The sequence below is a fragment of the Lingula anatina genome, chromosome 6, assembly GCF_051362555.1.
Source record: "Lingula anatina isolate TDL-2025a chromosome 6, LinAna3.0, whole genome shotgun sequence".
NCBI lineage: Eukaryota > Metazoa > Brachiopoda > Lingulata > Lingulida > Lingulidae > Lingula > Lingula anatina.
In genome coordinates this window covers 8,533,896-8,559,033 of record NC_141772.1, presented here as the reverse complement: position 1 = coordinate 8,559,033, position 25,138 = coordinate 8,533,896, and the positions used below count along the sequence as shown (strand labels likewise).

At 38.2% G+C, this 25,138-nt stretch overlaps 2 protein-coding genes across 3 annotated transcripts in view; both read right to left on the bottom strand.

Annotated features, from left to right (window-relative positions):
* Window positions 1-18,699, bottom strand: part of LOC106170637 (uncharacterized) — a 48,441-nt gene extending 29,742 nt beyond the window's left edge. Inside the window, exons 1-21 of the mRNA XM_087015133.1 lie at window positions 18,375-18,699; window positions 17,175-17,642; window positions 16,736-16,999; window positions 15,804-16,100; window positions 15,049-15,345; window positions 14,330-14,626; window positions 13,765-14,055; window positions 13,054-13,350; window positions 12,319-12,615; window positions 11,596-11,892; window positions 10,485-10,781; window positions 9,858-10,154; window positions 9,056-9,352; window positions 8,122-8,418; window positions 7,477-7,773; window positions 6,930-7,226; window positions 6,277-6,573; window positions 5,803-6,099; window positions 5,352-5,440; window positions 4,767-4,827; window positions 3,912-4,000 (exon numbers count right to left, since the gene is read on the bottom strand). Of these exons, the coding sequence (XP_086871259.1) occupies window positions 3,912-4,000; window positions 4,767-4,827; window positions 5,352-5,440; window positions 5,803-6,099; window positions 6,277-6,573; window positions 6,930-7,226; window positions 7,477-7,773; window positions 8,122-8,418; window positions 9,056-9,352; window positions 9,858-10,154; window positions 10,485-10,781; window positions 11,596-11,892; window positions 12,319-12,615; window positions 13,054-13,350; window positions 13,765-14,055; window positions 14,330-14,626; window positions 15,049-15,345; window positions 15,804-16,100; window positions 16,736-16,999; window positions 17,175-17,642; window positions 18,375-18,513 (5,559 nt within the window). The 5' untranslated portion in view covers window positions 18,514-18,699. The remainder of the gene's footprint in view (window positions 1-3,911; window positions 4,001-4,766; window positions 4,828-5,351; window positions 5,441-5,802; window positions 6,100-6,276; window positions 6,574-6,929; window positions 7,227-7,476; window positions 7,774-8,121; window positions 8,419-9,055; window positions 9,353-9,857; window positions 10,155-10,484; window positions 10,782-11,595; window positions 11,893-12,318; window positions 12,616-13,053; window positions 13,351-13,764; window positions 14,056-14,329; window positions 14,627-15,048; window positions 15,346-15,803; window positions 16,101-16,735; window positions 17,000-17,174; window positions 17,643-18,374) is intronic.
* A 199-nt stretch (window positions 18,700-18,898) lies between these two features.
* Window positions 18,899-24,382, bottom strand: LOC147761082 (epidermal growth factor-like protein 8). 2 transcript variants are annotated; one of them, XM_087015137.1, is made up of 9 exons: window positions 24,229-24,382; window positions 22,959-23,059; window positions 22,388-22,510; window positions 21,401-21,504; window positions 20,985-21,077; window positions 20,404-20,523; window positions 19,960-20,096; window positions 19,612-19,679; window positions 18,899-19,251 (listed from the first exon to the last, which is right to left on the bottom strand). In XM_087015137.1, the coding sequence occupies exons 2-9, from the start codon at window positions 23,033-23,035 to the stop codon at window positions 19,053-19,055; spliced, it is 921 nt and encodes a 306-aa protein (XP_086871263.1). In that variant the 5' UTR covers window positions 23,036-23,059; window positions 24,229-24,382; the 3' UTR covers window positions 18,899-19,052. The 2 variants fall into 2 exon arrangements, with proteins under 2 accessions (XP_086871263.1, XP_086871264.1); XM_087015138.1 differs by lacking the exon at window positions 19,612-19,679 and having other exon boundaries at window positions 19,103-19,251; window positions 24,229-24,369.
* Window positions 24,383-25,138: the final 756 nt, after the last annotated feature.

Sequence of the window (25,138 nt, the reverse complement as noted above, 5' to 3'; positions counted from 1 at the left end):
ATTTAATGTTATATTTATATCTAATAGTTTAAATTTCTTTTTACAAAAAAAAAAATAAAATAAATAAAAAAAAATACAAACAAACTTAGATCGACGTGTACAAAGTATGTAAAGAGTAAAAAAAACTGTCTTTGTAAGATGTGAGATTATCATTTATGAAAATTTTTGTAAGTCGTTCATCTCCAAACCTTTGACCTTTGGCAATATAAGTTTTTTTATATCTATATCCATGTTGAGATTTATATACTGAATCACAGAAATGATTACCTGGAATCAAATGACCTAAAAAAGCATTGTCAACATTGAAGATATAGGTCAGATGTAAAAAATAATTAGATTAATTTCAAAAACTTAAAAATCAAATAATAAGCTAGTCTATACTGTATTTCACTTACTTATGTTTGACATAGCCTTTTGAGCATTTTTTTTTCAATTTCCTACAGGTGCAGTCTCCAGTAAGTATAACTTCACTAATATGCAATATCTGCTTTAAAGTGAACAGCACTGTTTTGAGGTCAAAGTGAACCAAACTTTTGGTCAAAGGGGTAATATATAAAAATATTGAACATCTGTATATATTCTTTATTGAGTACCCTAAATAGCAGATTAAGATTTTAGTGGATTACACCAAAAACAATCCATGAAAGTGATAATAATAATTATTTTAATCATCATTATGATTGTATATAGTGCTGAAGTCGGCCACTCAAACTACAGATCGCGCAAATACAAAATAAAACAAGATTTATTATTCTAATAGGAAACCATAGTAATGTATGTGGTTCTCTTATATAATACTGATAATTAAACTTAACCATGTCTTTAATCCTTCTGTGAAATTGATAAAAAATTTTTAAGTTTCTATTCTTACGTTTACAGTGGATGCAAAGGAGGTCCCCTGTGACAGCACCACCCATGTACATGTATATAGCCATCAATACTCTATAAGTAACTGGCTCGCGCTGCCAGTAATTACGCGGCGGGATATTCAGGGCACAGACCGTGATCATAAGATAGCGCAAATAGAAAATAGAAATTAGAAAATAGACATTGCATGTGAACGAAGCCTAAAATTATATCAGTTTTCAGTTCTGTCTTCACCTAAGTCTCACAAAGAAAGAATCCTTAATACATAACCATTCCAGACTTTAATACATGTAGGATAGGGGGGATGGAGAGAGAGAGGGCACAAAGTTTAGTCAAACAAAGACTTACCTATTACCTTTAATAGTTTAAACTTTAATAAGGCAATCTTTTATTGTAAAAGGCACATAAGAAATATCCCCCTACTATGGTAGAAATTTACATTCTAAATAGGCTTATGCAGATTGGCCCTTGGAGACTTAAAATATCCCAAAATGTTGTTCACCATGACACTCAGAGGCCGATGGAGGCATACATTAACAGACATCTAATTTTATCTGGCAGAAGACCTTCATAAATAGAGGATTGATCAACAAACTTGCCACTGGTCAGTTTCCTGAATCATGGTCGGTTGCCATCATTTTTCCTTTGCATAAAAAAGGTAACACGAATGATCCAAACAACTTCAGAGGCATATCATTACTAAGTGTTGTTGGCAAGGTGTTTACTAAATTACTGATACTAAGTAATAGATTAAATACCTGGGCAACTCGGGAGGATATTATCAGTGAATGCCAGGCTGGTTTTAGGAAAGGGTATTGCACTCAGGACCAAATATTTTCATTACAAGCAATGATACAAAAATACTTGTCGAAAAAGGGAGGTAATTTTACTGTATGTTTGTTGACTTTCAAAAGGCTTTTGATTGCGTGGATCACCAGTACCTCTGGTTTAAAACATGTGCAAACGGTGTCCATGGCAATATGCTCAGTGTTCTCAAGTCTATGTATGCACAATTGCAAGCTTGTATAAGGCTACCAAACACATCAAGCTACACGTCAACGTTCTCATGTAGTGTTGGTACCAGGCAAGGATGCATGGTCAGCCCGTTTTTGTTTTGCTTATTCATAACTGATCTCATTTATCTTTATGAAGAATTCTCCTGCAAAGGTATTTATATAAATCAGGAGTTTATGAAGGGCCTACTGCAGGTTCAGAATATCAAACCACAATTTACAGGTTGAGAAGGGTCGGTATGCCAGTGTAGATGGGGAAAATAGAGTATGTGCTGCATGCCTTTCTGATGGCATAACAATTATTGAGAATGAGGAACACGTGTTAATGTCATGTAGTTTATATAACGGTCTGAGGGAACGCTATATTCCCTAGATTACAACATTGTCACTAGCGACTGCTCTGTCATCACATAATGATGACTTTATAAAAAGACTTGCGGCCTTCATATATCATGCTGAGAAATTAAGAGATGTTTTTTAGATAAGTGATTTGTGTCGTTTATGATATATATATTCCTGTGTAGTCAGCTCAGTATTATTATAAATAGAACTCAATTGATGTACTCTTGGCCTGTAGGCCTGAAATACAGTGAAATAAACAACAATATATGTTATGTAAATTACTTATTCAGATTCAGATATTCAGATTAGGATTGATCAATAAAGATAATTTGGAAGACTGTTAAAAAATAGCCCCTGCATTCAGTCATGAGCCTAGGTTTAAAAAAAAAACTCGGAACATTTATCATGGGACCCAACACCTAACCTTGACGAGTCCCAGGAACCATCAGAATTGAATTAAAAAAACACGAAATTCTGCTTTTCCACAGAAAAAGCTCATGTTTGTGCATTACATGAGCAAATGTGTCCCATACAGTGGTTTCTATACAAGGCATATGACATCTTTAAACACTAAGCAACCCTCATTTATCTTTTTCATTCAAATTTTTTATGTTACTGATTATAAATAAATCTATTACTCAGCTCTCAGAAATATGTTTAGACCATTCACACTGCTACGTTGGTTTTTTGGCTCACCTGCAGGGGCGGATCCAGAGATATTTTCTGACGGTCTTCCATATTATATTTTGTTGATCCATCCTCTATTTTTTGACCGTCTTCCGACAGAAAAAATTAGATACCCGTCTATGTAAACTTGAAAATCTGACCGTCTTCCGGAAGACCCAGAAGACGGCCTAAATCCGCCCCTGACCTGGTAGTTTCGGAGACAAGGCTGTGCTTCATCTTCATTAAGCAGGGTGGCACTATGTTGGGGGTATTGGCATAAAACTTGGTGTTATAATTTAGTGAGAACAGGGTGACAAACAAATGCTTGGGGGGGGGGGGGGAGATTGAGGTAGTGTCTGCCCTTATTGTCACAGTCATTAGGTGCTGACATTCCATCTTAGTTTAATTACCTATAACCTTTAATAGGTTTAACCTTTTTTTTCATGACACCCCCTTGGGTACCAGTTCATCTTTCTGATCAAAAATCTTAAAAGGCACTCACCACGGGATTTTCCTGTCAAAATTTTCTCCTACTCAAGAATCATCGCTTGACCCATTCCTGCATTTGGATTCCATGTCCTATTTCATTTTTAATATGAAAATTTACTCTTAAAATATATGACTTTCAGTCAGACTTCTATACTAATTTTTCCCATAATTCCTTCCGTTTAGGAGATATATAGCATTGAATTTTCAATTAGAGATGGGGACACAGGTCTGTGCGGTCTAGGAGGAGAAGCGGTAACGGTGACTTGTATCCCACGCCACCCTGCGGAGCCGGTGGAGCCGGACGATACGGGTCAGGACTAAAACCATGAGTACCACCAGCGTACAGGCTGGTGGTACTAATAACTGTCCAGTCAAGTAGAATATGACATAGCCTTCCTAACCTTCACCTTCATGGACTCCTATTTACACAAGCTTTGAAGAATATAGATTTGAATCTGAGGGAATTTCAAAGGCGTGGAGAGTTCCCTTAACTGAGTCCTGGATGTTGTGACCAGTGACTGTGACATAACTGACCTGTTTACAGCTGGTCATTCCGGTGTCATTCTGGTACTGTCCAGGGTGGCAGGGCACTGGGTGACCCTCGGGCTTACCACAGCTGTGGCCTGTCAAGGAAGAAAAAACGATATTAATGTATTAATTTAAAGTCTATAATTCATTACAAAATCATCAGTAGATTTGATATAGACAATTTAAAAAAAAACAATTTATTAAGATATAAAAAATCTAAGGGCGCATTCCCAGAGATTTAGATCGAACCAGAGATTTATATTTAGATCGACCTAACTCCCTGGGGGTTCATGCTAAATTGCAGGCAGCCGAGCGTGCACCATAGTTAATTACCCCCTAACAGCTTTTAGTAGGCAGGACAGACACTTAAGCCGGCTAAGCTGACAGTAATCTAGTGAGACTCCCCACAGGGATAGATCGACCTAAAATCTATGGGAATGGGGTCTAAAACAGTAAACACATTGTAACAATCTGGATGTTCTATTTTTTTTTCATACAGAAACAATTGCAGGTTAAATCATCTTTCAGAGATATCAGCAACCAGTGTAAGCTGATATGGGCACTATAGCAAAAGTCATTATGAGCTCCTTATGAAGATTATATATGCATTTTTATTAGGAGTAAATTATGTATATCAAAAAGAAAAACTTTTTTCATCAAATATAGTAACCAATTGAAGAGAACTTGTTGTGGGATATTAACTAGAATCTATGACCAGTAATCACCCAACTGGAATCTTCATCCTCCTCAAACAAATCTTATGCTTGAAAAAGCCTAAAATTATACAAGGCCGCACATATAAACTCCGACCCCCAAAGTAAGCCATTCTGAAACTGTCCAAGGTAAAATGAATAAAGGTACCTTCTGGACACTCCAAACAATATTCCTGGGCCTGGTCAGTCTGGTAATAGCCATCTGGACACTGAAAGAAACATAAGAGGTTATCACGCTATGCTTATAATTGTTTTTAAAAATTATTTTAGCAAACCAGTTCTGATTTAGGTTCTTGATCTTGATTGATGCATAAGGGAATCCAGAGTATTCAAATCAGTCAGCTGATCAAGATAGGTCATCAAACAGAGTGAAAAGGTTAGTAAAATTCATGACTTCGGTGCCTGTGTGTGACAATTTATTAACTACATAACACTATTCTACATCAGTTATGAAATTAAAAAAAAAACACTTTTAAAAGTAAAGAAATTACATTGTTTAATAGTCCGGCTCATCACAATGTGTCACAAACCTGTCTAATTACTGTCATGTTAGTGTGGTTCATCACAATATCTCACAAACCTGTCTAATAACTGTCATGCTAGTCCAGTTCATCACAATGTCTCACAAAGCTGTCTAATTACTGTCATGCTAGTCTGGTTCATCACAATGTTTCACAAACCTGTCTTATTACTGTCATGCTAATCCAGTTCATCACAAATATGTCTCACTAACCTGTCGACATGCTGTCCTGCCTGTCTGGTTTTGGTATTGTCCTGCTATGCATGCCTCTGGAAACTGGACTGGGCTAGGACAGCTATAGCCTATGGATACGTAGAATACAAAGACTGTTTACACTAGACTGAATTGGATCTGCTATAAATCAATTACTGATCTTTCAAAGTTTTTATCACAAGGACTGACAGGTAATCTGAATTCAGTTTATGTGCAGACACTTAAATATCTGCACATAAACTGAATTCTTATAATTCAATTTTTGCATACGCTTAGACAAATCAAGTAATTCATGTATTTTCAAATCAAGGTCTTGATTAATAGCATGCATGGTTTTTTCAAAATTCCTGAAGGACAATAACAATTAAGCTGTTAAAAGAAAGCACACGTCATACAAAATATATATTTAAATCAGGGTAAAGTCAGCCCCCAAAAATTTTAGATACATTACCTATTGGACACTCCGTGCAATTTAATCTACCTGCATAAGGCTGGAAGTGACCGGCTGGGCACTGTATGGGCTGGACACTACCAGCAACTGGACAGTAGTGACCAGTGGGGCAGATAGTGCATGTTGAACTCCCTATGTTGGCATAGTAACCTGCTGGACACTGGATTGGGGGTTCACTGCCAACTGGACACTCATGTCCACCTGGACAAGCGACACAGGTGGTCATCCCAGCCTGGTTCTGATACTGACCAGTAAGGCAAGGTACTGGAGGCGAGTATATACTGGGACATCTATGACCTGAAGGGACAAAGTTATGTATGGTCCAGTCCGCTTTGCATAATTGTTCACACTATGGTTAATTAATTAAATCTAGATTATACAATTCTTATAAAAAATTCTTACTAATAAAAGTAAAAAAGAAACTTCAAAAACCTAATTATAAGCTTCAAAGAAAGAAACGGGTATAATAATTACCTATAGGGCACTCTGTACAATTCTCTTTTCCAGTGTCGGACTGATAATGACCAGATGGACACTGGACAGCTGCGGACAAGCCAGTATTTGGACAGTAGTGACCAGTGGGGCAGAGGGTACAGCTTGAGCTTCCAGTGCTGGCAAAGGAACCAACTGGACACTTGACCGGTGGGTCACTGCCTACTGGACACTGGTGACCACCTGGGCATGGCAGACAAGTGGCCATTCCAGTCTGGATCTGATACTGACCAGGGAGGCATGGTTCTGGCAATGCGTATATACTAGGACACCTATGACCTGAAATGGATATTCTACAAAAGAATATTTAAAGGCCAGCAATCTACTTGTTTCAAGTCACCTATGGTATTACAAAGTCTAACATTGGATCCCTTTTGGATCATAAGAGCCATGAATCAAGTATTTAAGGGTATTTGCCATTGCTTACGGTACTTTAAATCTATATATTTACTGGTAGATGTCTTTTGTGCTCATGCCCCTTCATCAAAATCCACAATTCTTGACATTTAGTGTTGCAAGTTAAGGTCAAGGTCAAATTCAAGGTCAGGGGTACTGTGGGCTCATTATCTTAATTATTACCATCTGTGCTAACATCCGACTCAAATTTGACAAAACGCTTTAGATGGTGCCATTACCTTGAGGACACTCTAAACATGCAGTGCTCCCAGTGGACGCCTGATAGTGACCATCTGGACACTGGACAGGCTGGACCATGCCCACATCTGGACAGTAGTGACCAGTGGGGCACACTGTACAACTAGAGCTTCCTGCCTCAGCAAAATAACCAACTGGACACTGGATAGGAGGGTCGCTTCCATCTGGACAATGGTGTCCACCTGGACATGGAAGACAAGCCATCATTCCGGCCTGACCTTGGTACTGCCCAGACAAACACGCCTCTGGCTCCATATATATATTGGGACAGCGGTGACCTTGCGATTATAAAACAAACTTTTTTTGAGATGCACACAAAGCTTTCACTGGTTTTTATTCATTAAGCCAAATATGGTCAGTTTTAAAACAGTCAAAAACATCTAAAAGAACAATGCATTACAACTGTGAATTTAAGAACTAAACCTGTGACGGATATCAATTTACATGTATTTTCAAGGTTTTGAAGGATTCACAAAGCTATTCCTCACCAAAATACCAACTACTGTGAGCAAAAAAGCATTTTCAAACCTATTGGGCATTCAGTACAACTAACGCTCCCAGTGGACGTCTGATAGTGACCATCTGGACACTGAACAGGCTGGACCATGCCTGCATCTGGACAATAGTGACCCGTAGAGCAGCTGGCACAGGTAGAACTTCCAATGTTAGCAAAGTGACCAACTGGACATTTCACAGGTGGGGCATTTCCTCCTGGGCATCTGTACCCCCCTGGACATACTTCACAACTGACCATTCCGGTCTGGTTTTGGTACTGACCGGTCAAACAAGGCTCAGGTGGGGAGTACACACTGGGGCACCTATGACCTGAGGACCATAAAGAAATATTGTTATAATTAGTGATCTTCAGTAAAATGCTGTCATAATGATAATGGAAGCCATTCAAAATGCAAGACTAGAAAACATACAAGAATCCACATGACTGGGGTTAACTTTCCAGCTGTGGGGATGAAATTCTTGATGCATGCTGAAATACAAACAAATAAACATTTTTTGCGGTGGATTTTCTTTAAATATATTTCAGAGACAAAATAATTTAATATTATTAAATAAAAAAATTATACATAAAAGAAGAGTAAAATGTGACTCAGCTTAATCTATAATGTTACACTTATTTTGCTCATACAAGACCATGATTAAAGATCCTATATGTACCTGTTGGACATTCAGTACAACTTGTGCTCCCAGTGGATGTCTGATAGTGACCATCTGGACACTGGACAGGCTGGACCATGCCCACATCTGGACAGTAGTGACCAGTGGGGCAGGTGTCACAGGTAGAACTTCCAAGGTCAGCGTGATAACCAAATGGACATTCCTCAGGTGGATTGCTACCAACTGGACATTTGTGTCCACCAGGACATGGCAGACAACTGGACATTCCGGTCTGGTTCTGATACTGACCAGACAGACAGCGTTCTGGCATGTTATAGACATTAGGGCATCTGTGTCCTTAATAAAAAAATTCTAAATTACATGCTAATTATATGTACTAGTAAGCAGTTTCAGGTTATATTTAATGATATTATTATATTATTCATATCAAGAGCTACAAGATATTTCACAATATTGTCTCCAAAATTTTTAACCTGAATCAGTTCAACCCTAATGAAAATGGCTGGCTGTGACAGCTGGAGAAAAGTTGTTGGCGACTGGTTCAGATATCTCATAGCACTTGACAATAATATCATTCAATGACATATTTGACATATTTAAGTTTGTTCACCTTTTCTCCATTTAAATTTACTTTTTTTTAAATAATCTTAAAAAAGAGAAATAATCATAAAAGAAATCCTACAATTGTAGGACAATGTGAGGTGATAAGCAATGAATGACTATTTTTCTTTTTATCATCAAGTAGAGCACTCTCTTTAATAAATCTCTCTCCAGTCCTATTAATAAAAAAGCATTTGAAATTTTTAAGTGTTGTAAACTGAAAGCATGACATCCCAGATTTTAGCCACACAATCATAGATGGCGTATGGGGGGACTCTTTTTGCTTGTAAATTTTGTTTAAATCAGACCAGTTCTAAATTGAACCTGGTGCAAATGCGCCTACATTAAAGGAACAAAGAATTATTAGACCTACCAACAGGGCAATCCACACAGCTCGTACTCCCAAGCGCTGTCTGATAGTGACCATCTGGACACTGGACAGGCTGGACCATGCCCACATCTGGACAGTAGTGACCAATGGGGCAGGTGTCACAGGTAGAACTTCCAATGTCAGCGTGATGACCAACTGGACACTCCTCAGGTGGACTGCTACCAACTGGACATTTGTGTCCACCAGGACATGGTAGACAACTGGACATTCCAGTCTGGTTCTGATACTGACCAGACAGACAAGGTTCTGGTGGGGAGTATATACTGGGACATCTGTGACCTGTTTGGAAAGATTAATATCTATATACAGGCCAGGGATATGGGAACAATATAAATGAATAAAGGGGTAGTACCCATTGTAACTCATAATTTCCAAATTTTCACATTTTTATTCATAATACAGAAAAGGTTCTTCCAAATACTGTAAAGTAAACAGAAATTTTGAACTAAGTAGCATTTCCCTACAGTTTAGTTTCACAGGAAACAAAAAAAAACACCAAAGAGGTTCAAACAAAGGAAAACATTCACTCTTTGTACAGCTTTATAGGGAGAAGAATTCCTATTTCTATAAGTTCAGGGGAAGAAAATCCACCTCATCCAGCAAAGGTTCAAATAAAAAGAAATCACAGTCCTTTTATAGGCTAAATTAAAAATTCAATTTCTTATTTACCAGATATTCAATGAAAGAAATACCAAAACATACTGAATAGGTAAAAGGTACCAAACTACAAAAACAAAGATTAATTTTTTTCATTAAAGTTTTCATTTCTCATTCTTGCTGTTACCTGCTGGACATTCAGTACAACTAGTGCCCCCTAAAGTGGTTTGATAGTAACCATCTGGACACTGGACAGGCTGGACCATGCCCACATCTGGACAGTAGTGACCAGTGGGGCAGTTATTACAACTGGAACTTCCAAGATCTGCATACTTCCCAGCTGGACACACCGTAGTTGATACACTGCCCACGGGGCAATTATGACCACCAGGACATGGCAGACAACTGGACATTCCAGTCTGGTTCTGATATTGACCAGCAGAGCAAGAGTCTGGTGGAGAGTATATATTGGGACATCTGTGACCTGGAAAAATAATACATGAAAAATTTTAAAAATTAGATATTAACTGAGAGACTGAGATTATTTAACTTTGTAAAAGAATAATATATACACATTTTAATTTTTTATTAAAATTAAAATGTCAATTACGTTGAAATTAACAAAATCAAATGCCTTTTCAACTCTTCCCTGCTTTCTGTAATGGATCAGTAAGAAATCCACCCATCATGTATAGACATACTAAAACTACTCAAAACTGGGAGATAGAGTATAACTTGTTCAGAACCCAACTAAAAATTCATCTGAAAATACCTCTTAATATTGATTTTAAAAGGATATCCTTTGATTTACTACCTTGAGGGCAAGCCAAACAACTTGTGCTCCCTAGAGTTGTCTGATAGTGACCATCTGGACACTGGACAGGCTGGACCATGCCTGCATCTGGACAGTAGTGACCAGCGGGACACCTGGTACAACGGGTACTTCCTGCCTCGGCATACTCTCCTGGTGCACACATCACTGGGGGGTCACTCCCTACTGCACACTGATGACCACCAGGACATGGCAGACAACTGGACATTCCAGTCTGGTTCTGATACTGACCACTGGCACATGGATCTGGTGTGGAATATATGCTAGGACATCTGTGACCTTAAGAAGTAAAAAATGAACGTTCAAATCAAACACAAAGTAGACAAACAGTGATTGGGAGCAGTCACTATATGTATAAATTACCTGCTGTGGTGCTCTGACAGTCCTCGTGGATAATAAGCTGAAAACTTGTTGCAGAGGCCAGCACTAGTGCTCCTGAAATGGTGTTACTCTACAATTTCAGATCAAAATGGATTCACATGGTCTGACTTATTACAGCATGGACTGATTCACACTGCTTGTCAGATCAACTATGAGTAAGGTCATTATTGGACTGGCTTGCAGTTAAGTCATTAAGCAGTGACGTCTACTTGGACTGACTTCTAGCCAGCCAGGTGAAGATAGCAATCAAGGAGAGGACCATAGTGTGAGCAGCAAAAGGTGGTCTCCTGCGAACTAAGTGCTAATTGCTTTTAATTGCAGAAGGGCGGTTAAGCTACTATCTTTAACATCTTCTAACATAGACAGTGATTTTCTTGTTGCATCAGAGATTTAACAATTTAATTTTTGACCTAAATTTTAATGTGCCACGTTAAAGAGATAACAAATAAGACAATATTAAATGCAAAAAATGCAATAATTAATGTTAGGAGATAACTATATTTCTGAATGTGTGAGAGCTAGGAGATAAATTGATTTATTTATCTAAATTTGGGGAGACCTTAAGATGCTAGCTAGGGCACTTGGCCTCCCTGTGTATATCTATCTATTTATTTGTCTATTTATTTATTTATTTATTTATTTATTTATTTATTTATTTATTTATCTATATACACCATTTACCTTTGAACAAACTTTGCTTTAAAACATATACCTGTAGGACATTCATTACATGCAGTACTTCCAGTGGATGTCTGATAGTGACCATCTGGACACTGGACAGGCTGGACCATGCCCACATCTGGACAGTAGTGACCAGCGGAGCATATTGTACAGCTAGAGCTTCCTGACTCAGCATAATAGCCTACTGGACACTGGATAAGATGTCCACCTCCATCTGGACATTTGTGTCCACCAGGACATGGCAGACAACTGGACATTCCAGTCTGGTTCTGATACTGACCAGACAGACAAGGTTCTGGTGGGGAGTAAATACTCGGACATCTGTGACCTTGAATGGAATTGAATACATATTTTTGAAACAAAAAAAAAAAAAAAAAAAAAAAAAAAATTCAGAAAGGAAAATGGGAAATTTTTTTAAAAGTTAATAAAGCAGAAAAAAGATGCATAATTATATATAGAAATGGAAAAGTCTGAAGGCTAACTGAAATTTTGGAACCCATGACCAAACTGATATTTGATTTTTTTTTATCCAAAAATTAATTTATATTCTTTTTGGCACAAGATATAGTAAACTGTTGTTTCTTTCATTAAAACAGATATAAGACTATGAGACTGTTAACTATAGAAAACTGTTAAAATTGTGAACATTACTAAATTTCATATTTCCAAAAAAAGTAATGTTTTGTAATAAACATCAACTATATAACAAATTTATGTCTGTCTTAGTAAACGTTAACAAGTTGTTTTTGCTGACCTGTTGGACATTCAGAACAACTTGTACTCCCAGTGGATGACTGGTAGTGACCATCTGGACACTGGACAGGCTGGACCATGCCTGCATCTGGACAGTAGTGACCAGTAGGGCATACTGTACAGCTAGAGCTTCCTGGATAAGCGAAGTAGCCAACTGGACATTTCTGGATGGAATCCCCACCAAGTGGACACTCATGTCCACCTGGGCAAGCTAGACAAGCGGTCATTCCAGTTTGGTTCTGATACTGACCAGTCAGACAAGGCTCTGGAAGACCTTTCACACTGGGACATTTGTGATCTGGAATAATTAAATGTATTGTTCAAATGGCAGAAATAGATCTGGTTTAATGTAAAACTTTTCTGGTGAGAAAGCAAAATGAAAATGAGTCTCAACAGATTATATCACCCAATCACACAGGAATAAATTTAAAACAAAACATAATTATGACAGACACTTAGACCTCTTTAGCCTTTTCTGGTTTCGAGGAATTAGTAACTAATTAGTTACATTAATCAAATGGCTGTGTTAAGCTCAGGGGAGGAGGGGGGCTCTCCCTTATGTGATAGCCAGGTCATTAAAGTTGTCAACCTCTCAAAGTGAACTGGTTCAGTTAAATGTACCACTCCCTGTGAAAGGGTCTTTTAAACAGTGCTTCCAACCCATCAGTGTCACCTAGTAATCATCTATTATCAATACAACATCCTTGTCCATTTAAAAACTAAAATATCCTCTTACCCTTTGGACATTCAATACAGCCCACACTGCCACTAACTGTTTGATAATGACCAGATGGACACAAGAAAGGCTGGACCAAGCCTTCATCTGGACAGTAGTGACCAGAGGGGCAAATGGTACATGTTGAACTACCAGCGCCCGCGTAGGACCCAACTGGACAAACTGATGGCGCAGGGCTCTCATCAGGACACTTGTGACCACCAGGACATGGCAGACAACTGGACATTCCTGACTGGTTCTGATACTGACCACTTGAACAGACTTCTGGTGGGGAATATATACTGGGACATCTGTGGCCTGTGGACAAAAAATGAATACAGATATGAAAATGGAAATTTAAAATAATCCTGAAATGCAAGTGCAAACTGTGTGTGTGTGTGTGTGTGTGTGTGTGTGTGTATTGGGGGGGGGGATCCAGGGGGCATCAATACAATAAATAAATAAATTTGGAGGACTTTTATCTCTAGTTTTGCAAAGCAAAAGTTTAAAGAACTAATCTGCCATAAATGTTGAATTATAATATAGGCAGTGATAACATTGTGTGGAAACAGTGAGATTAAAAAAAAAACATAAAAAATTTCTACCTTTAAATTTTTTTTCGAACTACAATTACTGCAATCATATGGCTAGTAACTTTTTTCATGATACATGTGCATAGCCAATGATGTTACAATTTTCAAAGACAGTTTTTATAGTGTCATCCTTCCTTACCAACTGGACATTCTGTGCAGTTCAGGCCACCAGTGGACATTTGGTAGTGACCAAGTGGACACTGAACAGGTTGAAACATCCCCACGTCTGGGCAGTAGTGACCAGCAGGACATATGGTGCACTGGCCAGTGTCCGAGTAGAAACCAGGTTGACACTGAATCAGAGCGCTGCCCCCTATTGGACAGACATGTCCTCCGGGACAAGGGACGCAGACGGTCATCCCGGTCTGGTTCTGGTACTGACCATTAGAACAAGGTTCTGGTGGAAGAGACGGATTGGGACACTTATGGTCTGAAAAAAAAAACATTTTCTACATGAATCATTTAAATTTGAGTACATGATGGATTTTTTATGGATAGATGTGTGGTTGCCTGAAGAATGGAGATGTATGATATTAATTAAACAATTGCTTGGTGTGTGTGAGTGTGTGTGTGAGCTTGTGTGTGCATGTGCTGTTTGTGAATATGTTGCAGCATACATAGCAAGAGCAAGATATTAAAATTTCAGTGTAATATTTTCAGTTTTGTTTCTGCAATAAAAAAAACTTTCAGGAGATATCATATACCTTTTGGACATTCTGTACAATTGGTGCCAGCAGTCAATACTTGGAAGTGACCATCTGGACACTGGACAGGCTGGACCATGCCTGCATCTGGACAGTGGTGACCAGTGGGGCATATTGTACAGCTAGAGCTTCCAATCTCAGCAGACTGGCCGGCTGGACATATAACAGGTGGGTCTGTTCCCACTGGACACTGATGACCACCAGGACATGGGAGACAACTGGACATTCCAGTGTGGTTCTGGTACTGACCAGACAGACAAGGTATTGGTGCCCCACTCATGGCTGGACATTTATGACCTAAAAGCAACAGGACCAACATTTTTTCTTTGACAAAGTCTTTTGGAGCATTTAATATTTCTTTCTCTAATTATCACAGAAAATACTTAATATTCCAGCTGCAGCAAAAGTTAAATAGATTAGTTTCAACATTTGTTTAGATATTGAATTTTCTTGTTAATGATTTACTTATGCCTATTGCCCCTCTTGCCCTCTTGGAATATGGGTCACTGACAAGATCCCTCCATCCATACCTGTTCTGGGCTCTCCTCTCAACATAGGTAGTAAAATTCATGCCTCGTTTCTTGCTGTAAGCCTTTGGGCTTCTTGTTCCAGTTCCAGAATTTCAATTCTTTCATAAATTGGACAAAATGCTACAAACTAAATTTTGGTCATTTTAGGGAAAACATTACTGGATAACTAATTGCAAATATTTTTCTCACCTGCTGGACACTCAGTGCAATTCACACCACCAGGACTCAGCTGGAAATGACCATCTGGACACTGGACAGGCTGGACCATGCCTGCATCTGGACAGTAGTGACCAGTGGGGCATTCTGTACAGCTAGAGCTTCCAGATTCAGCAAAATATCCAGCTGTGCATTTCGCCAGAGAAGTTAAACCATCTGGACACTGATGACCACCAGGACATGGCAGACAACTGGACATTCCAGTCTGGTTCTGATACTGACCAGACAGACAAGGTTCTGGTGGGGAGTATATACTCGGACATCTGTGACCTGGACAGGTATTACAAAAACATGTTCAGTAAGTAGAAAGCATGCACAGATTATTGAAGTTTTTTGTGCTTATTTTGCCTGAAAATAGCAAGAATCATAGAGAGCAAACTGCAACACAGATTTGCCACGTATCTGAAATTTAAAGAAATTTCATTAAATGTCAAAACTTGGTCCAAAAAGGCTTTTTTTACTCATGCATCTGAAATATTCAGCCTCCAGTTATTTTTTTTTGCTAGAGCTTGAAAAACATACTAGGTAAAATAAATATCGGAAAAATATTTCACATCTTTAATGAAGAACACAGTAAGGTTTGTTGCCACTTGTAAAGGCAACTTTTGGGATAACCCATTCACAGAAGCCAACAAGCATTAATGCAATAAAAACAATAATGGATATCCTATAACTCTCTGTTTAGTACTCTTATCTATAACAAACACAAAAATGTTTCCTGGTCTTACCCTGTGGGCACTCTATACAACTTGTGTTCCCAGTGGATGCCTGATAGTGACCATCTGGACACTGGACAGGCTGGACCATGCCCACATTTGGACAGTAGTGACCAGCAGGGCATATTGTACAGCTAGAGCTTCCTGACTCGGCAAAATATCCAATGGGACACTGGATAGGAGGGTTACTTCCATCTGGACACTGATGACCACCAGGACATGGCAGACAACTGGACATTCCAGTCTGGTTCTGATACTGACCAGACAGACAAGGTTCTGGTGGGGAGTATATACTGGGGCATCTGTGACCTGAAGCACAGACACATTATACAAACTTGTATACATATTTCACATTTTTATAAATCATAAACCATTTAATCTTATATAGCCTGTCAAAAATTAATAATATTGTTGATTAATAATAATGAGGTCCCTTGTTGAGCACCAAATGCATAAGTTATATTACATGCTTTGTAATATTAGTCTACTTATTAAATATATTTGGTCATTTGAATATTTTTAAATAATTGAAAATTCTAGAATTGTACTTTTAAATTGGTGTAAGTTGTATCTTTTACAAAATTCTAGCTCTTAAACATGTACTCCATATCTTTATAGAGAAAAGGAAAGTACTTAATCTGATCATACATGTACATTTATGTTCCAGAATAAGCATTAGAAAAATAGACAGTGTTCAACACAAGTGGGCATATCCAACAGCATAATGAACATTTAGTCCATGTGAAGTTGCTAGGGTCTGTGAAGCTACTGGTCCAATGTAGAAATAGTGGCCAGTAACTGAACAAACATATGAAATTCTACTGACGGACTTCAATAAAAGTGGCATTGGAGTGGCTCCAGTGCTAAAATTGGAGAAGGGAATAAAAAACTGGTATAAAGAGGGTAATACTGAAAATCAGCAAAGAACTTCCAAATATCACTACCTTGTGGGCACTCTGTACAATTCAGTCCACCACTGGTCACTTGAAAGTGACCATCTGGACACTGGACAGGCTGGACCATGGTTGTATTTGGACAGTAGTGACCAGTGGGGCAAGGGGTACAGATACTGCTTAACGGAAGGGCGTAGGAACCTGCTGGGCACTCTAAGGGTGAACTGCTACCAGCTGGACATGAGTGACCAACTGGACATGGCAGACAGGTGGCCAGTCCTCCAGGAGAGTACTGACCACTAGGACACTGCTCTTCTGAAAGCACAAAGAACAGCAGGGGTGAACTTAATAATTAAATCTAAAAACATGAAGAAAACACCATCAAAATTAGGATAAAAATGTAATCGTGAGTTTGAAAATAATTTTGAAAAAGAAAAATGCATGTTTCATTCTTTTAAAAATTCATCTATAAAAAAAAAAGGACACCTACTTGTGGTAACATTAGGACACTGATGACCAGCCGGACAAGCCTCACAGGCGCCATCTCCTGGATTCTCTTTGAATTGCCCCGCGCCACACAGTGTGCAGTACTTACTACTCCCGGGACTGTGCTGGCCGGGGGCACATGGTACGGGGGCCGCGGCATGGTCCACACAAGAGTGACCAGCTGGACAAGGGGTGCAGGATGTCGACCCTTGGGTTATGGTGAAATCTCCATCTGGACAGTCCAGGCAAGCCGCTCGCCCACCAGGGCTATAGGTCCCAGGAGGACATTGAGTTGGAGGCTCTGTCTTGTTAAGACATGAATGACCAGCTGGACATGGGTCACATGTGACTGACCCTTCTGAGTCTGTAAAGTAACCATCCGTACACTGCAGACAGACTGACCACCCAGCTGGACTATAGGTGCCCACTGGACAGAGGACTGGAACCTGGGCAGGATTGACACACTGCTTGCCTGAAAGATTTTCATATTTAAATGTATACATTTGTCCAACAACATGGTGCAGGAAAAAGTTAGCAGTGCACTTTTAACTGTCAGCAAGAAACTTGACACAGTTGTAGAAATGCTATTCTGAGTATATCTGGTTGTAAAGGCATGTCTGAAATTTCTAATATGGCAGCCATATCCAATATGGACTATATGTAATTTGCCAGCTGACAAAAACATCATCGAATAAATAATTTAAAAAATTTGTATATAAATTATCCAATACATTTGAAGAAAAAAATTTTTTAAGCAGATTGAGGGTGAATAAATATGTTAGGTGGTGCAAGATGGATAGACAAAGCCTCTTTCAAACAGACTTGAGAATTGGTGTTAATGTTGAGGCCAAATTAGTTTGGTTTCACCAAAAATAAATCAGCATTAATCCAATTAAATGAAATATTACTCAATACATGATTATAACAAGAAAGAAATGGATAATGTTTCAAATAATTAAAAATATTACTTGAGCACACTTCCACGCCTCAATCTAAAAATAAAGTAGTAAGTTCAACTATGCCTACAACTTCAAATGAAATTTTTGCTTTTTCATTCTTTTTCATTTATATTTCATTTCATTCATTTATCTTCATATATTTATTCATTTTCATTCATTTATTTGATCACATACATATTTATTTGTCTTTTGTAAAAAAATAACTTCCAGGTCTATGCTTCAGCAAGCGAATCTCTCTCTCTTACCTGCTGGACATGGCACACAGTTAACTGCCCCAGCAGACTCGGAGTAAGTCCCATTCTGGCACAGTGAAGGAGAACTCATGGCAGGCAGTGGACACCCATTTCCAACTGGACAAGGGGAACAGACCACTGCACCTGGCATGGAATAACTTCCAGCTGGACACGGCTCTGGGTCCGTAGTAGTGGACAGAGGGCAGTGGTAACCTGCTGGACACGAGTCACATGAGCTGGCGCCCTCTTTACTGTATTTTCCCTTACCGCAGGGTGTTTCTTTTGTGAGCGTGCAATAATAGCCACCCTGGCAGTCCACGCAGCGCCCGGAGTCTGGAGTAAGTGTGTATTCTCCTATAAAGAAGAACTATTAGATAAGAAAATTCATCTTTTAAATTTTTATGATCAGTTAAAACATGACAGTTTCTATTGAAATTTACTACATATTTTTACATAAAATGTATACTTTAATTGTCTAAAATAACCAAAACATTCTCATGAAAACAATATCATGGTTATCTTGCATCTCACCTACTTCTTTTACTTTTCAGGTAATTTTCCCCCTATTATATGTATAAGTTCAAGATCCCACTTTAGACACAGCAATTCAACAGTTTATGAATTCATTTGGTTTGTAATTTTTCAACTCTTGACAATAACTTTTAATCACGTTTAAAATAAGGCTGTGCACTAGCCTGCCCATAATCTTGTAGCATTTCCCATTATTTCTAAAGAACCAAGGAGAACTTTTCCATTGCTCGATTTGGTCTGGTTCACAAAAAGATTGTTAAAATCTCCAATAGCGCTTCCTTCCTGCTTACTGGCCTCTTGTGTAATCTGGACATCTTGGTTGAAAAATAACACAAAGTCAACTGTGACTTCATCATCACTGGAACAAAATGGCATAAAAATTAATTATTGGAATTGTTTTTGAAAAGCTTGCATCTAAAGTGCTTAGCAATAAGCACTCCAAAAAACTTCAATATTAATTTAATTTTTGGGTTTTGCATAATTTTCTCAACCTATTTTAATAGGTTTGAAAGGGAAAAATTACAGAAAATTTTGCTTTCCTTTTGGTGAGAAATTTTTTTTCAGTTCTTACATGAAGGGTTTGTTTAAAAAAAAGAATTTTATTTAGTCATCAAAAGTACAATTCCTTTACACAACAAAAGAGTTATAATTCATCAAAGAAACAGTCAACATTCAACAATCAACATTCAACAATATAAGCTCTCCACTGATTGGCTACCTGAAGCCTGTCACTTCCACTCTGTCAAAAGATGAGCCAAATTTACTCCCCTTTGTTACTTGATCAATCTGAAAACATGAAACCCGTTGCAGATAAGGCATTTTTACTGTACATGATGTTGCTGGTCTAAAAATGACTGATAAATGAAATCTGCACCCCCTCCAATTCTTATAGGACGTCCAATAGGAAATTGGCCCCCAAACCCTGTATTTCTTTCCTAAAGTATGTACAATAAAATTCCTAGTGTCCCAAGGGTCCTGTAGCATTCCGATAGAGTCCTACAGGATGTCCTATTGGAAAATTTCACAAGGGTATTTCACAGAGCATGAACCAAGTGCTAGTACCAACCTGTTGTTCAAACTCTCTGGCATACTTTTTGTGTTGTGCAGAGGCTGGGTTCTTCAGGTCAGTAGAGAAGGGGTACCTTTTATCAACAACTTTGAGGCTACCCAGAACTATTCTTGTACTGTGAGAAACAAACTCCTCTGAAATTAAAGAAAAATCTGTGTCAGGTTTGACTATAGCAACTTTCCAAGTGAAGTTATGACCAATAATAATAATAATAATAATAATAATAATAACCTTGCACCTTTTTTCAGACCAATACTAACTTATTTTAATAGACTACTGAAGTGTGGATTTATCTTGAAATAAAAAAGACCAATTTATGGCTTAAAAATTTAAATTCTGTCTAAAGCTCTCTGGTGATATGGACCCCCTGGTGGTCTAAACTGCTAGCAGGCTAAAAGTTTTGGGTAGAGACTAAAGAAGTATATTATATTTTCACTGTACCTTGACAATCATGAGTGCCATTCAAGATGAAGCCTTCCTTACAGGAGCATGTGTAGCTGCCTACGGTATTGGTGCATGTGTGCGCGCAGCCGCCGTTGTTGATCTCACATTCATCAATATCTAGAATACAATGGAAAGTGTCAATTATATGCAGTGGTGTTCCTTCATTATTGTAATTTGCAATTATTAGGACACAGCCGTTGTGAAAATGTGCCAGAACTGCATGATATAAACTGGTTGATATATATTATAATTTTAAAAAATGCTTAAACAAATAGAGATTAATTGATAAAATCAAGCACCAAAAAGCAAGGAGCTAAATTTTAGATGTATTTCTTTTGTTCATACTGAATACCTTTGATAATGTTTTTGGCATACCTGTCAGGATTCATGCATGTTAACCATTAAAAATCTGCAGAAAGATTCTCAACATATTTACATGATCAGAATTTTTCTAATTTTCAGATTATGTTCCACAAATATTTTGCACAATTGCCAATGTTGTAGTCCTACTCAAAATGTCACAATCAACATGTCAACTGTCCTGAACATGTTCCCTCCTGTCATTCAGTGTCACTCACCTGTGTCACATGTCGTTCCCCCATACCCCGGGACACACACACAGCTATCTGGTGACACGCAACTTCCATGGCCACAGCCTCCAGTACAGATGGCTGAAATATGAGGAATGTCAAACTTGTCACCTGCAATTTTTTTATTATAACAGGTGACTCATATAAATATTTTTTAGTAAAACAAATTATATTGTTTCTTAAAAAGTCTTGACATGTTTTAATCTTGTTATAACCAAGGTTGTTGTAACCAGCCCCAGGTAACCCAGGGTGTTGTAACTGACCCAGGTTCCCCAGGGTGTTTTGTACCCAGACCCAGGTTACCTAGGGTGTTGTAATCAGCCCTGGGTAACCCAGATTGTCATAACCGACCCCATGTAGCCCAGGTTGTTGTAACCATTCTCAGGTGATCCAGAGTTTATTACCTGTGTTGCAATCATCCCCGACCTGTCTCCAGCCAGGACAACACACCTGCTCTAACCTGTACCTCCTGAACCTCTGCAGGGTGCTGGTCTGCCTGCTGACCTGTCTGGAACAGAAAACTTTTAATATTAAAGTTAAGATAAAAATGTTATTTAATATTTAAACTTAAAGTTACAAGAGAGCACTCCTAGAGCACAGACCAAGCAATCTCCAATATGGTAATAATGTCATTCAAATAATATTAGGTGACCAGGATTCAGTTGGATTTGTAATAGCATATGTCCCTTCTGAATAACTATGATATCATAAATACTGTGGATTTTTTAAACTTTGCAAATAATAATGAAATATCTTATAAATCAACAAATCACTAATAAATCAATAAATCAGCATGATGAAAACCTAAAATCCTTCACTGGCAGAGGATTTTTAGATCGATCTATCCCTGTGGGGAGTCTCACTAGATTGGGCTTGGCCAGCTTAAGCGTCTGTCCCGCCTACTAAAAGCTGTAAGGGGGTAATTAACTATGGTGCCTGCTCGGCTGACTGCAATTTAGCGTGAACCCCCAGGGAGTTAGGTCGATCTAAATCTTAATCTCTAGATCGATCTAAATCTCTGGGAAAGCACCCTAAGACGCTCATAAAAATATACTTTCTGCAAGAAGACAACTAATTTTTTTAAACCTGTTACAATGTTACACATTGGTTACAAGACATTTTGGAAGGGGATACAATTAATAACAACACCTTAAACTGTTTTTCCTGAGGCGCATTTTATACGCTTAATTAGTTACTCTTTTAGATTGAAAATTTTAGACTTTAATAAGCAATTTGTAACATTAGCTTAAATTTGTAAAGAGTGATGACTTTTTAACTGAATGCACCATAATGATATAAAAATAAAGCATTATTATGACAATTCTTCTTATTATTATTATCATCATCATCATTATAATTATTATTATTATCATTATCATTATCATTATTACCTTTGTCTGGTACACCTGCCAAATCCCATAAAGCCACAGTTGAGGAAATATTTTGCGAAATCTGACTGCCAGCTAGGCAGGTACCCTGTGGCTATATAGCCTGTTCTGGTAGTACATACATGTCTGTAAGAAATACACTAATATTTTACTGTACAATTATACACAGAAATGATGGACTTTTCACTGTAGCTTAGATTCTGCAGTATCCTCTTCTCTCCCTTCTTCTACAATAATAATAATAATAATAATGATGACAATAATAAACTAGCTGTTTACATGTTAACTGTAGAGAAAATTTTTGATCAGTCACTAAATTTGAGAAAAACGGTGAACACAACACTTGTAAGGGGTACCTTTACCTACCTTTCCTGTTAGAAATCACCCAAAAAGTTTTAATTTAGTGGACTACTACAGGTACTGCTTTATTTCAAGTCAAAACTTAAATTTAAATTTTGGTCTTGAAATTAAGAGGAACTTCTGGTTATTAAGTTCCTTTGTGAAACATATGGCCTTGTGTTATTTAAAAATTGTAATTAAAATTTTAAAAATCACACTAGCAGTGTTGACTTACCCTGAGAGGGAGCTCACTGTTCCTATGCTGGGCATCATTACAATGGCAAGCAGGACAAGCCATGGTGAATAACTCATCTTCTTTCTGTCTCAAAAAGTGAGCTGTGTATACACATACAACTGTATGTTCTCAGACAGTAATATTAAGAAAATATACATATTCTACAAAACAAGACTTAGGCTTCGTTCACATGCAATGTCTATTTTCTAAATTCTATTTTCTATTTGCGGCATGTCTTATGATCACGGTCTGTGCACTGAATATCCCGCCGCGTAATTACCGGCAGCGCGAGCCAGTTACTATAAGTTACTATAAGTAACTGGCTCGCGCTGCCAGTAATTACGCGGCGGGATATTCAGTGCACAGACCGTGATCATAAGATAGAGCGAATAGAAAATAGAATTTAGAAAATAGACATTGCATGTGAACGAAGCCTTAGGGCGCAATCAGAAACAGGTGATCCTCAGACTAACTAGTCCACGGACCAAATATGGCGCTACCCACTTGAAAGGGTGCTGAAATTTAATTACTCTGTTCTGGGATGGCGAGGTGGGGGGATCCATTGTCATTAAGTAAGCGCCACAGACTAGTTGGTCTTCGGATCAACTTGGTTGTGAATGCTGCCTTAGGTTGCGTTCACAATGAAATCACCATACTAGGTACAGGGGCAGTGGCTGATTTAGAAGGGGGGTCAGGGGTCCTGACCCCTCCTTTGATTTCTGGTCCCCTCTTAAAATTAGAATTTTGACTGAATCATAGTTCTAAACAGTACCAAATGGCACCGTTCGCCCTCTAAAATACCAAAATTTCTCGGGCCCTTCAGCGGGCCCCAAACCCCACGCCACGTGGGGAGGGGGAGGGGCATCCGCAGACCCCCCCCTTCAAATGATCCTGGATCTGCCCCTGAGGGGCACTAGTTCTTTGGGGACTCTTGCTGAATGCAATCAGATTATTTCCTATGTACTCCTCTAATCACCAGCTTTCCTAGCTGTATTCTACTCAATGCCAGTATGTGTTCCGCGGATTTAGTAAAATAGATCAATTGTGAGCGCACCCTTAAACTGAGTTACTCCATTTCTCTATTTCCCACCTGAACTTCGGAGAATTCATTCATACAGGTACATGTACCGTGACAACCACATACTCTTTAAATAATGAAATCAATTTATTAGCAATGATTAGGGCTACCGTCTTAATGAAATACACTATCACTGAATTCAAGTATATTGAGTTGGTATTAAATGTGAACGTGAAAATGGATAAAGCTTACCTTGCCCGCGACCTTTTTTTCGATAAGAGCGGTTAAAGTAGAGCGTGCGAATTATGGCGGGTTACATGGCTTCGGGAACTGGGTCAAGGTTATTTTTGTAAATTTAAATTTCTTTGTCTTCGCTAACGCATTATAGATCTATCGATAGTATTTTTCTGGTAAAAATATGCCTTTTGACACGGGACTACGCAAATACTTAAGGCGTTCTTTAGATGTGGTTTGACTGATTTAAAAAATCGAGGAAAGCATTTTTCTGAGTCAAGTATATGCTGTCATATTTAGATAATAAGGTAGATCTGATAATAACCGCAGTGCTGATCATGCAGTGCTAAATGAATCCGGAGGCCCTGCGTGGTACTGGCAAAAATTAAATATGTAGAAAAATATGTTTGGAAATAACCCAAGTTCATCTAAATAACAGTTTATAAGTTCATTATACTCGAAGAAAATTTTTAAAGCCTTTCTCTTGCGCTCTCTCTTGATAAGCAGTAATAAAGAAATACACAATAAAAAAGAAAAAATCGACTTTATTAGATCACAGCTTTAACAACGTTTTCCGTTATCACATAAGTGTTAAAAGGACAAAGAAATAAACACCTACGATAATTCAGTGACGCTTGCATCAAAAATCACCTAACGCTTCTCTTGTTCATTACTAAAAGTACAAAAATTAAAGAGAAAACAACTTTTCATATGAGATCCATATTTCATAATAAATACATTGAAATCAACCCACAGAAATATAATAAATGCTACCACCAAAACAGAGGTTATCACAAATACACTGGCCTCCGTGCCTGCCATTAGACCACGTGACCTCCATAGATGACTATCATCTGTATTAATCTCTTAAAAGATCATTACAATAAAATACTTTTTAGAAAAAAAAAACACACTCACATACGCACAC

Bases quoted from the DNA above. Each gene is read 5' to 3' on its own strand.
- LOC147761082 (XM_087015137.1), bottom strand. From the start codon at position 23,035: ATGAGTTATTCACCATGGCTTGTCCTGCTTGCCATTGTAATGATGCCC. The intron at 22,511-22,958 runs GTAAGTCAACAC...TATTTCTTACAG, and splicing joins ACAGTGAGCTCCCTCTCAGG to ACATGTATGTACTACCAGAA. The intron at 19,252-19,611 runs GTAGCCAATCAG...ATTTTGTTCCAG, and splicing joins GTGGAAGTGACAGGCTTCAG to TGATGATGAAGTCACAGTTG.